Raw genomic sequence first — 17,291 nt, 5'->3', positions numbered from 1 at the left:
GGGCAGATGATTTCTCGTTGTCGTGCCAATAAAATTCCTTCAAATAATTTTAAGTTGTGATGTTTATTAATTCTGGTAGATTAAGTGCTAAAATTAATTTTATTTTTTTATATCTTTATAGCACTTGATTTTTTTTTTTTGTCAAAGATATATCTTCATTGAAGAGAAAAACGACTATAGAAGTCTCGTTTCTAGCCACTCAATTTGGGCTAGAGGGTTACAACAAAAACTATAATCAGAGAGGGCTTTCTTGGCTACAATATGCGCCACCCAATTACAATTCCTCCTAACAAAAACAAAAGAGCAATCACTTATCCTGCGGCAAAAGTTTTGACAGTCCACCACCGCAATTTGGCAATCCAAATCAACCAAAGCATTCCCATTCACGCCATCAATAATTGATTTGGCATCCCCCTCAAAGATGACACTGTTGAGCTTAAGCCGAATAGCGAGGCTAATGGCTTCCCGGAGGGCTAACGCCTCCACTAAGGCCGGAGATGAAACCTGCTGAAACCGCCTGGAGATAGAGGCGATGACCTGCCCCCTGTTGTTACGAACCACACAAGCACCTACACCCAGACAGGCAGCAGCTCTAAAGGCCCCATCAAAGTTGATTTTATACGAGTTCACCGGAGGAGGGAGCCATTGTTGTAAGGGCTCTGAGCTCCTACCAGAAGGCCTATCAACCCTATTGTTCTGCCCTCTACCTCCAGCGTCATTCCATTCTTTCTGCAAGTCGCTAGCCACTCTTATAACAGAATTGGGGTCACAATCCTCGTTCCTGAAGATTAACGCATTCCTGGCCAGCCACACCGACCAAAGCATCCACGCAACATTTGAGAACACAGCCTCTCTCACCACACCCTCCACCGTCATATTATACAAGTCAGACCAAAAATCTCTCATAGAGAGCCACGACGCCATGCCAACCTGCAAGTTTAAAGCCGAGCCCAGCCAAACCACTTCCACAAAAGGGCAAAAAAGAAAAAGATGAACCTGGGACTCAACTGCGTTGCAACGAGGGCACAGGCCTGTTCGCTCTGGGATGCGACGGTTGATATTTCCATTTGTAGCTAAACCATTATTAAAAATCTTCCACATGAAGCATTTTATATTTGGCGGGAGCTTTAGCTTCCACAGGTGCTGCCAGTTAAAGTGAGATGGGTGTTGATGGAGGTGGTTCTCACTGCTAGCGTCCCTGAGATTCGAGTTTTCCATAGCTAAGTGATATGCCGATCTAATTGAGAAGGTACCAGCCTTGTTAAAGTGCCAGATCAGTTTATCACTCTGCCCAGATGCACTGATATGAGAACTCAGGATAGCCAACGCTTCACTAGCTGGGAAAATCTGCCTGACTAGCTCAGCGTTCCACTCGTTCCTATTTCTACAAATAAGATCAGAGACAAAATTCACCTCCCTAGGAATCACCGTTGGAGCTGAAACCTTAAACGGGAAGCAAGTTGGCAGCCAAGGGTCATTTCGAATCTCAATGTTGGTACCCGACCTAACTTGCCAACGCACCCCAAGCTTCAAAATCTCCCTCCCTTTTAAAAGACTTTTCCAAGCCCACGAACCATTAGAGTGGGAGTTCGCATCAAGAAAGGAACCATAGGGAAAATATTTACCTCGGAAGACTTTAGTTAACAGAGACTCCGGGTGCGCCAGGAACCTCCATCCTTGCTTGGCTAGAAGAGCTAAGTTAAAGTGCTCAAGGTCCCTAAATCCAAGCCCCCCTACTCCCTTCGAGTTACACATCCGCTTCCAAGCAATCCAATGGATTTTCCTTTCCCCATTCTTCTGGCCCCACCAAAAATTGGAGATTATCCGATTTATTTCTTTACAAAGCTTCTTCGGCAATTGAAAACAGGACATAGCAAAGACCGGAATGGCCGTAGCTATGCTCTTAATCAGGACCTCTCTTCCCCCATAGGAAAGCAAACTTTCCTTCCACCCGGCTACCTTCTGTCTTACCTTGACACAGATCTCCTTAAAGGTTTCGGCTTTTGACTTATTCACCACCGCCGGTAAACCAAGGTACCTATCCTGACCTCCAACATTCGTTACCCGGAGATGGCCCGCCAACAGGATCCTCAGCTCTTCTGGCGTGTTACGGCTAAAGAAAATAGAAGACTTTTCGCTATTAATCATTTGGCCAGAAGCTTCACAATATAATTTCAGGATATACTGGACTTTCCTAACTTGAGCCAGGGATGCTCTAAAGAAAAGAAGCGAGTCATCAGCGAAAAGCAAATGAGAGATCCTCGGGCTGTTACGCGCAATCTGAATCCCTGTCAGCTCGTCATTGGCTTCGGCTTGAACCATAAGAGAGGAGAAACATTCAGCACAAAGTAGGAACAAGTAAGGAGACAAAGGGTCTCCCTGCCGGAGCCCCCTACCAGGCCGAATAAACCCGTTCGAAGACCCATTAAAATTGACTGAGTACGAAACCGAAGTAATGCATTCCATAACCCACCCAATCCAGACATGACTGAACCCCAACTTCCGCATAACTTTCTTCACAAAAACCCACTCCACACGCTCATAGGCTTTGCTCATGTCGAGCTTTAGCGCTAGATCAAAGGTATGGCTTCTCCTCCTTGTCTTGAGATGGTGAGTTAACTCGTGGGCGAGAAGAATGTTGTCAGAAATAATCCTGCCTTTGGTGAAGGCACTTTGTTGCTCACTAATGATGGCAGGAATTAGGGGCTGAAGTCTGTTTGTAAGGATACGGGAGATAATCTTATAAAAAACTGGGCACAAACTAATGGGTCGGAGATCCGACATAGACAAAGGGGTTTGCACTTTAGGAACCAGGGTTATCGTCGTGTGGTTTAGCCCTGTGGGAAGCCTGCTGCCCGCAAAAAACGCTCTCACTGCCTCACAAATGTCCCCTTTTAGGACATCCCAGTTAGCTTGATAAAATAGCCCAGTCATTCCATCCTGTCCCGGGGCTTTGTTTGGCCCAATGGAGAAGGTAGCTTTCCTAATTTCCTCGTCCAGCACAGGCCTGGTTATACTTCGATTCATATCAGCAGATACTTTCCGATGAAGCCCAGCAATGGCCTCATGAATTCTACTTGGTCGCGACGAGGAATAGATCTCCCTGAAATGCTGGAGAGCAATCTCCACTATCTGGTTTTGACTGTTGCAGAGGTCACCATGCCTGTTCCGGAGCTGCGCTATATTATTCCTCCTTCTCCTGTGAACAACCTTTGCGTGGAAGTAAGAGGTGTTCTTATCCCCCCAATTTAGCCAGTTAACTCGTGATTTTTGCTTCCAGAATTGCTCCTCTCTAAGAACTTCAGTAGTGAGCTTCTCCTCAGTCTCTCTAATAAGAGCAACATTGTTTTGAAACCCCTGTCTATGAAGGGTAGCCAACTCTTCCTTTAACAAGGTAATATTCCTACTTGCGTTCAGGTTCCTGGCCCTAGCCCAACTGAATAAACCCATCCTGCAAGCCTTAATTTTGTTTTGCACTCTTTGGAGACTTGAGTGATTGGTGCTGCTTGAAGCAGATTCAGGCCCAACCCCTTGATTAACTCCCCAGGCTGCAGCAATGACCTGCTGGGCTTCCCCATTTTTGGCCCACCTCTGGTCAAACTGGAATCTGCCCTTCCCCTTGATGATCTCAGGCCTAGAATCTAGAAGCAAAGGCCTGTGGTCTGAGCCCAATTCCTCTAGATGAGTAACTGTCGCTGAAGGGTAGCGATGAAGCCAGTCCCAAGCCACTAGCACCCTGTCCAGTTTCATCTGGATGTTATCTGATCCCATTCTTCTATTGTTCCAGGAGAAGGGGTATCCTGTACAACCGACATCCTGCAAGTTGGAATTACTAATGAAGATATTAAAGTCATCCCAACTCCTGGACCTGACCATAGAACCGCCCAGCTTTTCCTGGCTGTTAGTAATAGCGTTAAAGTCCCCCCTACTATCACACACCCTGTCAAGTTCCTAGTGTAACTAACAAGGAAATTAAATTGGTTCAAACGCACCGAATAGTCAAAGCTGAGATAGATTCCAACAAAATGCCAGGTTACATTGTCATCACAATTGACAAAAGTACAATGAACAAAAAACACATCCTTCTGCACTACATTAACATTAATATTACCAGTCCAAGCTAGAGCTAGACCACCTGAGGTGCCAACCGGCTCCACAGTATCAAAAAAACGGTACCCACATTTCCTCAAAAAACCCTGAACCACTTGGGACTTGTTCTTCGTTTCAGCCAAAAAAACCAAATCTGGAGAATGGGACTTCACTATCCCTTTTAAATGGTGGGCTGTCAGGGGATTCCCCACACCCTGACAGTTCCACAAGATTGTCTTCATATCTGGGTTTGGGGACCACTCAGGCTGGTACCCTCCACCGTGTCCTCCTGCTTCAAACAAGGCCTCTTCGCCTCCTCTTCCTTTTCCACAGCTCGCCCTCTCTTGGTAACAGTTGGCCCTGGCCCACGCTCCTCACTAGACTGAGGAGCTGACAACTCCCTCTCAGCCCTATCATCAGCCTGGACCCCAGAATTAGAGCCTAGCCTAGCTCTTGCCTTCAAACGCTGTCGAGTCCCAATCTGCCTCGGCCTCTGTCTGCTCCCGGGATCCCCACTTCCACCGCTAGAAGCTGGTTCCACAGCCTGAGGGGAGGAGTCAGAATGGCAAGTCACACCACTGATAATGGGGGTCCTTGGGTCAGAGATAGGAGGGGGAGTAGGGTCCTCAGAATCCTGATTGGGGAGCGGGGTAATGATGGGTGACGTTTGGAGATTAGCCACCTCCGTCGGGGGGATGATCTCTGATGAGGAGCCTGTAGGAACCTTAGTAATGAAGAAGTGGAGCAGTCCAAGCTCTTCAAGAACCTTAGGGCTGCAGTAGATGGACTGAGAGGCCGGTGTTGAGAATAAACCCAACTTGTAATAGAGTGGACCTAAGTCCGAGTTATCGTACCCACAAGGAGTGAATTCAAGAGTGATTATCGATGAGAGTGATTTTAGTTGCTATTCAATTCGTTTAGCAAACATGAATATGGTTTTCAAAGTATCAAAAGTCTAAAGGTAAACAACTACTAAACTTGCAATTAAACAAGATTGAACAATAAGGATTCAACTAAGGGTAAAAACGCTTGGAGGTTGCTAGTCATGCCAAAGTCATATCTAGGTAGTTCGGGTCAAGGTGATAGGAGCTTAGGTCGGGTCAAGCTATTCTACGGAACCAATTCCGCTCTCTCGAGCCGGAAGTGAATGAGTCAAAACTTGATTAACAATTCCAAAATCTAATCCACTCTCGTGCTCATAGATTTTGATAGAGTTAATCGAGCCGACTAATCAAGCAAACTCCACAACCAAGATAGCCCTAGATCATGCTAATGCATCTAGGTCTAAAGCATGTACTCCCCTAGGTATAGTCTAATTAGTTAACTCTCGTCCTCCTAATTAAACCACATAGCAAAGAATAAGAGGCCAACATATTCTAAGCATTAAGCTCAAGAAGCACAACAACCAACATCACCCATAAAACCTAACCCTAATCACCTATTTAATCAAACATGGCAATCATAACAACCCCCAAACAAGGGGTTTAGCTACTAATCATCATCATGGCAAAACTAATTAAGCAATAATGAAGATTAGGCATAGAGTAAAGATTAAGTACCTTGGAGTAATAAATGAACCTCAAACACATGAACAAGATAATGAAGCTTCAATTAAAAGACTAATACTTGTATTTAATAAGTTTCCCAATATAGCAAAATCTGGAAATTAGTTTGAAGAACACCAAGAACTATGATGATCTATTACTACTTTAAGTAAGAACAATAAGAACAATGATTTAAAGCTAGAGAGAAAGTGTTACTACAATAATGAGATGTCTAACAATTCTCTACCAAATCATCACATAACCTAAAATAGAGATAAAAGGGTTTTTATATGTTTACAAAAGAGGAAAGAAAAACATTCACTCAAGGAGTGTTTGGCCCAAAGAAGCAAAGAGAATCAAGCCTTGAAGCATTTGAAATCAAATTTCCCCCTTTACACAAGCCTAAGCTCGAATCGAGCTTGATTTTTTGCTCCTCAAGCTCGATTCGAGCTTGAATTTCTGGAACTCAGAGTGGTGAGCTCGAATCGAGCTCCCTCTTGGCCTTGGTGAGCTCGATTCGAGCTTGGCATTACGGTTTCAGCTCCGATCTGCAAAACTTCATAACTTTGCGTAGAAATGTCCGATTGAGTCGATTCTTGAACCGTTGGAAAGCTTGGGACGTCTACTTCAACTTTCATGAAGAACACAAATTCATTTGAGGCTTATAGCTGGTTCCAATTTGCCAATTAGTGCAGCGGGGTCGGATTTTCAGACTTGCAAATGAGCTTTCGCCTCTTTTCCGTCGACTTTTCCATCTTTTGTACCAAAATGCTTCCGCAATGCTCCCAAGTACCTGAAATACTAAAATATATAATAAGGCACTCGGAATACCATAAAACCATGATAAATCGTAATAAAAGCATGCGGAAACGGCACTCTAAATAGGAGTAAAATACTCCTATCAAACCTCCTCACACTAAACCTTGCTTGTCCTCAAGCAAGAAATGAATCTTACTCGGAGACGCATGCTAGCTAATAACTTCAAACCCGCATATATATCATACACAATGTTCCAACTAATGAATTACCAAACGAATGATTCCCGACCTAACAACTAAAAGTGATGAAAACAAGTGAGAAATGCAATGTCAATGACATAAATTGATAGCATCAAGGTTACAATCACGGAAACATGCTTATTGACCCATTTTATATTACAAACTTGCTATCTTATGCGGGACGTGTATACAAATCGGATTCAAGCTACGTTGGGCACAACACGGCATAAATGTTCTACTACAAGCAATGGCGCATTCCTCACTAGATTTCACTTGCTCAAGATAACAAAGGGTATACAAAGAACACATGTAATAGTCACCATAGGCTTGCTCAAAGTCCGGACTCCACTACTTAGTTCGGTTTTCGGCAACTATCAAATGGACTTTCAAGGGTTATAATGGGGTTAAGGTTAGGGGTAGGTAAAAAAAATAGATTTTTGCTAAAAACTTGACTTGAATAACAATTGCACTCTTTTACTTGGTCTAGCTTGGAAATTTTCATACAAGTGAACTTTTTAACAAATGAGAACTTTTCATGCCTTTGTTTATTCTTTCTTTCTTTTCTTTTCTTCAATTTTTCTTTTGTTTTCTTTTTCATGTTTTTTTTTCTTTCTTTCTCTAAGGCATTAACTTATATTTTTAGCACTTAGCTCACTTTTTTCAATAGTTCATCAAGCTAGAGTTTCCTTATGTTTTTATATGAGTTATTTCAAGTCAAGTTAGGGTGTTTTAGAGGTAAAATTTTGAAAAAGGTTGATTTGTGTGAATATTGTGGTTTAAACAAAAATTTTGGTTAAGGCTCAAATTGTGTTATCTATGGGAAAAGGGGTAGGCTTTTTGAGTGGGTTGGAGAAGTGTGTAATCCTAATTGCCATTATCACCTAATTGCCAAAAACTCAACAATACAATCTTGCCCGGACATATGAGCAAATTCTAGGACTAAACATGCAAAACACAACAACAAAATAGGCTTGAAAAAACTCAAGACTTGGGTGTGTTTTAACCAATGCTAGAACTACAACAATCATGCCACATATGCCCAATTTCCTAAAATTCAACAATTTTACTACATACACATCATGTATCCGCATCAAGCTCGTTGGTCATGCATTTAGGGTCAATTGTTGCTAACAAGTGATTTTACCCTAATCTTATCAACTTATGTCATAAAATTGGCATTTCACTAAGCAATCATCAACAACAATTGTTAGAACAAGAAAAACCATTCAATGATTCATTAACTAGAACATGACAATTGATATAATGCAAGTACTTGATCAACTTAGCTAACATGATACAAAATTAAGCTAAGGGTCTTGCTCAAAGATTCGACCAAAATTCTCCTAAACAAAACATCAAAAACACACAAACAACTAAAATTAACAACGAAAAAGAAAAAACATCAAAAACAAACAATCCTACGCAACTACATTCAATTTTCCAACCCTCCTCACACATTTCGATGCAATGTCCTCAATGCTAAGAAATTAGACAAATAAAAATTGAATTGGAGTTGAGTTTAGAAAATCAAATCTTGTGTGTTCAATCGAACACACAAAAACATAAATGAAACACTAAAAATAAGTAACAAAATATAAATGACAAGAAAAGAAATCGAACCTCTTGGGAATGCCTCCCAAGTGCGCTTGTTTTAAGTCGAAAGCTCGACTATCGATCCTCAAAATCATGGAGGATCAAAAAGAGCGACTTGCTCGCGACTTTCATCGATCAACACTCTAGGATATGGTTTGCACCATTCTCCAAGCACCTTAAAAACATCTCCATTGGCCCCCCCCAACTCAATCAAATCATTATCCAATTTGCGCCGTGTTTTAAACGGCCCGCTCCACTTAGAAATCAACTTCCCCGCTTGTGAATGTGCTTGAGAGGTTCGAACTTGGACGTACTCACCAAGAGTAGCAACTTCCGTGCATATCTGTCTCTTGCTTGCGGTTGCTATCCCGTTGAGCTTCAACTTCCATGATGCCCAACGTCTTGGTTTTCCCTTGCGTGGCTTGACATGAGGTGTTGTCTTGATTTTTGCACACACAACCTCGGGTTCTTTCATAGGAACCTCCTTCATAGGCACATGCAATGTGGGCTCAATAGTATCAATCTTCATGCATTTCTCCTCCTCACACTTGCTTTTGCCATGCTTGATGTCAAACACCATGCTCTCATCATTCATTCTTAATGTTATCTTCCCCCCATTAACATCAACCAATGCTCTCCCCGTATTCAAAAAAGGACGCCCGAGAATCATGGGGCAATCTTTGTCGACCGCATAATCAAGCACAACAAAGTCCACCGGAAAGATGAACTTGCCCACTTTTACTAGCACGTCTTCCGCAACCCCGTGAGGTCTCTTGAGCGAATGGTCGGCCAATTGGAGCATCATGGAAGTTTGTTTTATCGGTTGGTTTCCACATATTTTCCTGAAAAGACACAACGGCATTAGATTTATACTTGCACCTAAATCGCAAAGACAATTAAGAGAAGTAGAAGTGCCAATTAAGCAAGGGATCGTGAAACTCCCTGTATCTTGTAGCTTGGTCGGTAGATTGCTTTGGATAATAGAACTACAACTTTCCGTTAGAGGAATTGTTCCGCCTTGTTCCCAACTTCGCTTGTTCATAATTATGTCTTTCAAGAACTTAGCGTATTGGGGCATCTCTCGCAAGGCATCCCCTAGACTCATGCTTATTTGAAGTTTCTTGAATATTTCAAGAAACTTATGAAACTTTTCATTATCCGGAGCCTTTCTCAACCGGCTTGGGAATGGTATTTTAGGCACAAAAGGTGGTGGTGGTGGTGGCCTCACATATGGTTCTTCAACATCAATATCAATAGCCGCCTCCTCACACGACTTTGGTAGCTCTTGACTAGAGCTTGCAACATCTATTACCACTTGAGGCTCAACCTCCACAATCATTGGCCTCTTGCCATTAGCTTTTTCAAGATCCTTATCATGATCAACATCAAGGACTCTACCGCTTCGAAGTTCCACAACTTTGATGGCTTTCACATGCTCTCTAGGATTGTTTTCCGTAGTAGAGGGCAATCCCCCTTGAGGTCTACCTTGAAGCGAAAGTGCCATTTGTGAGATTTGAGTCTCTAAGTGATGGATGGTGGAAGCTTGGTTCTTCTCCCTTTGCCTATTTTCATTGTGAAGTTGCCTATTTTCAACCTCCATCTTTTCAAATTTCTCCATCAATTTGGCAAGCATGTTTCCCTCATCCGTGTTCCTTGGTTGTTGGAAACCGGGAGGGTGTTGTGGTCTACCACCATAATTATTCCCTTGGTGTTGGTTGTTGTGGTATTGACCTTGTGGTTGTTGTTGTTGATATTGAGGTCTATTTCCTCCTTGAAAACTAGGACCCGCTTGGTTGGAGGCTTGAGCATTGCCTTGACCTTCTTGGTTTCTCCATCCAAAGTTAGGATGATTCCTCCATCCGGGGTTGTAGATATTAGAGTACGGGTCATTAGCTTGCCCTTGGCCCCCAACATAGTTCACTTGCTCACTCCAAGCTTTCCCCGTGGCATAACACTCCCCACTACTATGGTTGTAGTCCCCACAATGCTCACATCCCACTTGAACATAGGCGACCGGTGCGTTTCTTGGAGCAACTTGTTTCTTGAGGGCATCCACTTGTGCTTGTAGAGAAGCATTAGTTGCTTTTATGGCCTCCATTTCCCTCACTTGATCAAGAGTCATTACCGACTTTTGAGTAGATGGCGCTCTTCTATCAATAGGGCCCCAAGTGCTACTAACTATCGCCAACTTTTCCACCAATTCTAGCGCCTCTTCATACGTCTTTTGCATTAGTGATCCGCCCGAAGCCGCATCAATTGTTGCTCTAGTAGTAATAGTCGTCCCATCATAGAAGATTTGGATCACATGCTCTTTATTGAGCCGATGATGGGGGACACTCCTTTGTAAATCCTTGAAACGCTCCCATGCCTCATAAAGTGACTCCCCTTCAAATTGAATAAATTCAAGAATATCCTTGGTCAACTTTGTAGTCTTGCCATGAGGGAAATATTTGTTGAGAAACGCTTGAGCCAACTCTCTCCAATTGTGGATGGATTCGTTGGGTAGAGAGTGAAGCCATAAGCTAGCCTTGTCCCTTAAAGAGAAGGGGAACATTCTCAACTTAATTTGATCCGCGGTTATCCCATGAAGCTTGAACGTATTGAGTACACCCAAGAATTTGGCGATGTGCGCATTGGGATCCTCTTGACTCAACCCGTAAAATGCACAACGATTCTCTAAAAGTTGTATCGTACTTGGCTTGATCTCAAAGGTTGCCGCTTGAACCGGCATTGCAAAACATCCAAACGTGGCATTATCCACATTCGGCAAAAAGAATTCGCCTAAAGTTTGTCTTGGTTGATTGTGCACTTGTGGATGCAAGTGGGGTCGATCATCCCTTGGGCGTTCTTGATGCCTTTGGCGATTCACATTCTCAAGTGGGGGAGGAGGCGGATAATGTTGTTCCGCTCCTTCCACTTGAGGATTGAACCGCTCACCTTCCTCAAAATCTTCATTCTCATTTTCCATGATAGCGGGTCTATGATTTTCCTGCCTCACACTTCTTTCAAAGCCCCCGAGATTGTCTTGAAACGGTTCTAGTGGAAGATTAGCCCTTCGTGTATTGTGCATACACTATAGTTGATATCCTACACAAACAACAACAAGCAAACCACGCGTAACCCGGAAAAAAGCAAAAACAAACAATTGTAACAAAAACAGAAAATAAAACTAACTCGACCGAACTACAACTAATTTCAATCAATCAATAAACACTCGTCACTCCCCGGCAACGGCGCCAAAAACTTGTTGAGAATAAACCCAACTTGTAATAGAGTGGACCTAAGTCCGAGTTATCGTACCCACAAGGAGTGAATTCAAGAGTGATTATCGATGAGAGTGATTTTAGTTGCTATTCAATTCGTTTAGCAAACATGAATATGGTTTTCAAAGTATCAAAAGTCTAAAGGTAAACAACTACTAAACTTGCAATTAAACAAGATTGAACAATAAGGATTCAACTAAGGGTAAAAACGCTTGGAGGTTGCTAGTCATGCCAAAGTCATATCTAGGTAGTTCGGGTCAAGGTGATAGGAGCTTAGGTCGGGTCAAGCTATTCTACGGAACCAATTCCGCTCTCTCGAGCCGGAAGTGAATGAGTCAAAACTTGATTAACAATTCCAAAATCTAATCCACTCTCGTGCTCATAGATTTTGATAGAGTTAATCGAGCCGACTAATCAAGCAAACTCCACAACCAAGATAGCCCTAGATCATGCTAATGCATCTAGGTCTAAAGCATGTACTCCCCTAGGTATAGTCTAATTAGTTAACTCTCGTCCTCCTAATTAAACCACATAGCAAAGAATAAGAGGCCAACATATTCTAAGCATTAAGCTCAAGAAGCACAACAACCAACATCACCCATAAAACCTAACCCTAATCACCTATTTAATCAAACATGGCAATCATAACAACCCCCAAACAAGGGGTTTAGCTACTAATCATCATCATGGCAAAACTAATTAAGCAATAATGAAGATTAGGCATAGAGTAAAGATTAAGTACCTTGGAGTAATAAATGAACCTCAAACACATGAACAAGATAATGAAGCTTCAATTAAAAGACTAATACTTGTATTTAATAAGTTTCCCAATATAGCAAAATCTGGAAATTAGTTTGAAGAACACCAAGAACTATGATGATCTATTACTACTTTAAGTAAGAACAATAAGAACAATGATTTAAAGCTAGAGAGAAAGTGTTACTACAATAATGAGATGTCTAACAATTCTCTACCAAATCATCACATAACCTAAAATAGAGATAAAAGGGTTTTTATATGTTTACAAAAGAGGAAAGAAAAACATTCACTCAAGGAGTGTTTGGCCCAAAGAAGCAAAGAGAATCAAGCCTTGAAGCATTTGAAATCAAATTTCCCCCTTTACACAAGCCTAAGCTCGAATCGAGCTTGATTTTTTGCTCCTCAAGCTCGATTCGAGCTTGAATTTCTGGAACTCAGAGTGGTGAGCTCGAATCGAGCTCCCTCTTGGCCTTGGTGAGCTCGATTCGAGCTTGGCATTACGGTTTCAGCTCCGATCTGCAAAACTTCATAACTTTGCGTAGAAATGTCCGATTGAGTCGATTCTTGAACCGTTGGAAAGCTTGGGACGTCTACTTCAACTTTCATGAATAACACAAATTCATTTGAGGCTTATAGCTGGTTCCAATTTGCCAATTAGTGCAGCGGGGTCGGATTTTCAGACTTGCAAATGAGCTTTCGCCTCTTTTCCGTCGACTTTTCCATCTTTTGTACCAAAATGCTTCCGCAATGCTCCCAAGTACCTGAAATACTAAAATATATAATAAGGCACTCGGAATACCATAAAACCATGATAAATCGTAATAAAAGCATGCGGAAACGGCACTCTAAATAGGAGTAAAATACTCCTATCAGCCGGGCCTTGGGAGAACCTTGGGCTTGTAGGGTAAATGAAGGGGTCCAACTTAACTTTGTTGTACACTGCAGGGTTCTTGATCGTGGGCTTTGTTCCCTTAAGAAGCTCATCCATCACACAGGCCTTTAGAATATTCGGATGGTGTTTAATAGTTGGAGAAGGCTTACTTATCCCCATAGGGGTCAAGAGCTCCATGGACTTGGGCCCAATAGTAGGTTTCTTCTCAGCGCTGTCCCCCAAACCAGCAGAACGGACGTTACCGTTTCCCATACCTTCACTCTGTCCCATGTCAGCAGCTAGCGTGTTCAGTATACCTTTCCCATCGCCGAAAGTCTGATCACCTTTTCTTCCTTCCTCGTATCCCACCACAGCTTTCCCTTTATCCAGCCTGGATGCAGTCCTATCCGTACTTGACTGAAAGATATGGCTCTTTCCCTGGCTCTCCCCTGGATTTGAGGACGCTCCCCCCCAAGAAGAGGTTTCCGGTACCACCGTCTTGAGACCCTTCTCTCCCGTGGGAGTAAACGAAAGCCTAGGACTGGAAGCTTGCGACCTGATAAAACTAGCTCTCATCCCCGGCCCAAAGCTAATACTGTTAAAATCCTGGACTCCAACTCCACCCCCTCCCTGGTTAGGCAGACCTTCCTCTAAGATGGCAGAGCAAGTTGAAGCATAATGACCCATCACACCACACCTAAAGCAGATGTCCGGTAGTCTTTCATACGTAAAACTCACCCATTTCGGTGTACCATCATCTAGGATAGTGAAGAATCCTTTTCTCAGGGGCTTATCAACCCTAATCACCACCCTTAAGCGCAGCGTACCATAATCCCTCCGGTTTCCATCAGCTCCCACCTCGCTGACCAACAATTTTTCAAAGAGTTGTCCAATGATTCCAGCATTGGAGGTGGTGATCTGGTTTGCCGGCAGACCTACAAATCTGATCCAGAAGGGAGAGGTTAAAAACTCAATGGACTCCAATGCTTGGTCTGGGGGCCACTGTTGCAAAACCAGCAAAGAGTTTCTAATGCACCAAGGTCGGCCTCTCCACACAGTTTCCATATCCTCCTTACTCTGGAAAGTGAAGACATAAACTCCAGAAAAGTCTTTCGCAATTTGGAAACCATGTCTGATTCTCCAAGACCTCTGTAGCGCTTCTCGCACGGCTGAGTAGCTGAACTGCTTGTCCCCAACAATTTTCCCCACCAAGATGAACCTGTCTTTTTTCACTTCCGGAACTAGATGTAAGGTGGGTTCTGAAACCTTCAGGTTGGCAGCATGAAGAGTTAAGTCAGCTATAGTAGTGATTTGGTTTGTCATTATGAAAGGTTTTAGAGATGGAGAGGTTGGTAGTATAATAAATAAGGGAGAGGAAGCAAGAGAGGTGAAAAGAGAAGGTAGGTTAACCGAGTCGGAACTGAGGGATAAACCCTAGAGAGAAGGCAGAGAGAAATTTGAGAGATCAATTACTCACTTGTTCATTCATATAGCACTTGATTTACTATGTTATACTCGGTGGCAAAGTCACCTGGTGAGAAAGGTGGTCAATTGACCACCTTACAAAAAATAGTTGTGTTAATGTTTTTTAATTTATTAGTTCTAATTATATATAAAAATATTCATTTTAATAAGGCCTAATCACTCAAAAAACCCTTATCTTTATTTTTCTTTTAAATTCCACCCCGACGTTGAAAATTTATCAATTTTACCCATTTTTGAATTTTCTGTTTTCAATTGTACCTCAATATTTTAATTTTTGTTAATTTTTTACTTAAATGATGAAATCATTCAATTAATTAAGTCTAAACATGAAATTAAATTTTCTTTTATTCAAAAAAGTACAACTAAATCCTTTATTTTTAAAAACTAACTAAAAACCATAATCAAATTAATACTAATTTAAATTGTTAATTAATTTAACTAAATTTTAAAAACATACAATTAATATATGCGAGACATGGAGAATGTTTTAAACAAAATTCCAAACGCAAAAGACGTTAATTTAATTTTTCAGGGTACAATTGAAACACAAAAATGCAAAATAGGCTAAAATTGACAAATTTTCAACGTCAGGGTATGATTGAAAAGGGGTTAAAAGGTCGGGGGTTTTTAAGACATTAGGCCTTTTAATAAATATTGACCACATTTTATTTTTATGTTTCACATTAAATTATGAAATTAACTTAGATAAAACTATATTTTAAATTCAACTTTGTGTCTTTTTTATGGTTGTCAAACCCGACCCGGTGATAAAACCGGTGAGACTAGAGAGTCAAGGGTTAAAGGTTCAACCAGACTTCAACCGGAATTAAACCCGTATTATAAAAATTAAAAAATTAAAAATTATAACTATTAATATTATACAATAAAAAATATAGACACAAATAGCAAGTTAGCTTGTTGGTATTGAATGCTTCCACTAAAAATACTAAACCTAGGCTCAATTACCAGCAATGACATTTAAATTCCTTATTTTTTTTTAAAAAGAGCTCTGGTTTTTCAGTGATTGACAGAACCAGACCGGATTTCCCAGTTAATTGGTCCAATTTAGTGGTTATCCGGCCGGTTCGATTAAAAAACCACGGGTTTATAATTATAAAGGTTTTTAGTGCAATTCAAACCGTTGATATGACCAGTTCGAGGGTTTTTCGGTCGAACCGGCCGATCCGGTTCGGGTTTAACAACCATGGTTTTTTTATAAATTATGTTCAGATTTTTTAACTTTTCTAATAACATCCTATTTGAATTTTTTTTTTGCAATTATACTAAAATTAAAATTTTATTTTTTAAATCCAAATTTCTATATTTTTTAATCAATTGCGACCAAATGTTCATAGTTACTCTTAAAAGTTAGATAAATTTTTTAAACTTTTATCGTAATTGATAAAGGATGCAAAACGTTCGATTTAAAAAATGAAACTTAATTTTTTTGGATAGAGTTAAAAAAAATCTTTCAAATTGAACTTAATTATAAAAATTAAAAAAATTAATCATAGTTCACAAAACCATAAAAATTTGAATTTAAAAACTAGTTAGGCTTAAAATTTTGCTGCCCTTTTGAAATAATTTTCGGCATGGTATCTGATTGTACTTCAACTTTTATCAATCTAATCTACTTCTATGTTTGACAGAAAAAAAATATAGCCCCTCTCATTTTTTTCAAATAAATGGTGTTATCATGTATTATTAGGTGTTTTTCTATATATTTTTTTAATGTTTTTATGAGTTTTTGTTTTCTCCATATATGAAATTTCTTCTAGAGATGTTGGATTATCGAATCTAAAGTATCTCAGGTTTCTTTTAGAAAATTTTCTATGGGTTTGAAAAATTTCACAACTTGATTTATGCCTTTAGATTTATAATAGATCTAGACTTTTTTATTGTATTTTTTTAAATTTGTACTTTATCATTTACAGTAGATTCTAGACTCACATCTTGTTGTAACAGTTCGTTTTAGATGGCTCATGTAGTAGCTAAAATACTCTTGCCGTGTTGTAATTATCTAGCCCAATATTATGGCTAGATTTGAGATTCTTTTTAGTCGATTTTATCATTAATGATAATTTTTTTTTAAACAGACAATATTAATTATTAAAGTAATAATTTGATTTGATCCATATTCATGTGTAAAATATTATAATGTACAGAAATGCATAAGAAGAAGAGTATATTTCTTTGGCCAAATGTCGTAAAAAGGCCAAACCTTTCATAAAAATTTCACAAAAGTCATGACCTTTCAATTTTGTCGATTTTGGCCAAAAACAAATTATTTGGTTTCAATTGTGGCCAATTCTCGATTTGATTTCAATTTGCCTATGTGATGCACATGTGGCGCCTATGTGGCATGCCAAATATTGAAAGGTCAGGACTTTTGTGAAACCAAATAATCCATTTTTGGCCAAAATTGACAAAATTGAAAGGTCGGGTCTTTTGTGAAACCAAATAATCAGTTTTTGGCCAAAATCGATAAAATTGAAAAGTCAGGACTTTTGTGAAACTTCTGTGAAAGGTTTGGCCTTTTTACAACATTTGGCCTATTTCTTTTTATTAAACAAATAAGAACGTGACGCATAACGGTCACTGCATGGAATTCTGCTGTACTTTCATCGTTTAGCTCCCCATTTCACATTTTTTGTTATATAATTTTATTTTGAGAATCTGGTTATTTACG

General features: G+C 40.4%; 3 protein-coding genes and 1 non-coding gene across 4 annotated transcripts; 1 reads left to right on the top strand and 3 right to left on the bottom strand.

Moving 5' to 3' along the window:
* Positions 1–5,803: 5,803 nt before the first annotated feature.
* On the bottom strand, positions 5,804–9,145 carry LOC126676678 (uncharacterized). Its single transcript, XM_050370943.2, has 2 exons — positions 8,252–9,145; positions 5,804–6,426 (listed from the first exon to the last, which is right to left on the bottom strand). The coding sequence occupies exon 1, from the start codon at positions 9,084–9,086 to the stop codon at positions 8,316–8,318; it is 771 nt and encodes a 256-aa protein (XP_050226900.2). The 5' UTR covers positions 9,087–9,145; the 3' UTR covers positions 5,804–6,426; positions 8,252–8,315.
* On the bottom strand, positions 9,092–11,192 carry LOC130015423 (uncharacterized). The gene is made up of 2 exons (XM_056105532.1): positions 9,215–11,192; positions 9,092–9,096 (listed from the first exon to the last, which is right to left on the bottom strand). Exons 1-2 carry the CDS (start codon positions 11,190–11,192, stop codon positions 9,092–9,094), a joined length of 1,983 nt encoding a protein of 660 aa, XP_055961507.1.
* On the top strand, positions 10,543–10,649 carry LOC126679666 (small nucleolar RNA R71). Its single transcript, XR_007640953.1, has one exon. It is a non-coding gene; the product is annotated as a small nucleolar RNA R71 (small nucleolar RNA).
* Positions 11,193–11,990: 798 nt separating the features above from the next.
* On the bottom strand, positions 11,991–14,440 carry LOC126678560 (uncharacterized). Its single transcript, XM_050373455.1, has 3 exons — positions 13,137–14,440; positions 12,230–12,248; positions 11,991–12,005 (listed from the first exon to the last, which is right to left on the bottom strand). Exons 1-3 carry the CDS (start codon positions 14,438–14,440, stop codon positions 11,991–11,993), a joined length of 1,338 nt encoding a protein of 445 aa, XP_050229412.1.
* Positions 14,441–17,291: the final 2,851 nt, after the last annotated feature.

The sequence above is a fragment of the Mercurialis annua genome, linkage group LG4, assembly GCF_937616625.2.
Source record: "Mercurialis annua linkage group LG4, ddMerAnnu1.2, whole genome shotgun sequence".
Classification (NCBI taxonomy): domain Eukaryota; kingdom Viridiplantae; phylum Streptophyta; class Magnoliopsida; order Malpighiales; family Euphorbiaceae; genus Mercurialis; species Mercurialis annua.
Note: the sequence above shows the minus strand (reverse complement) of the source record. Positions and strands in the feature narration are given on the sequence as shown.

What these genes read in the sequence shown, in the direction of transcription:
- LOC126676678 (XM_050370943.2), bottom strand. Translation starts at nt 9,086, where the DNA reads ATGCCGTTGTGTCTTTTCAGGAAAATATGTGGAAACCAACCGATAAAA.
- LOC130015423 (XM_056105532.1), bottom strand. Translation starts at nt 11,192, where the DNA reads ATGGAAAATGAGAATGAAGATTTTGAGGAAGGTGAGCGGTTCAATCCT.
- LOC126678560 (XM_050373455.1), bottom strand. Translation starts at nt 14,440, where the DNA reads ATGACAAACCAAATCACTACTATAGCTGACTTAACTCTTCATGCTGCC.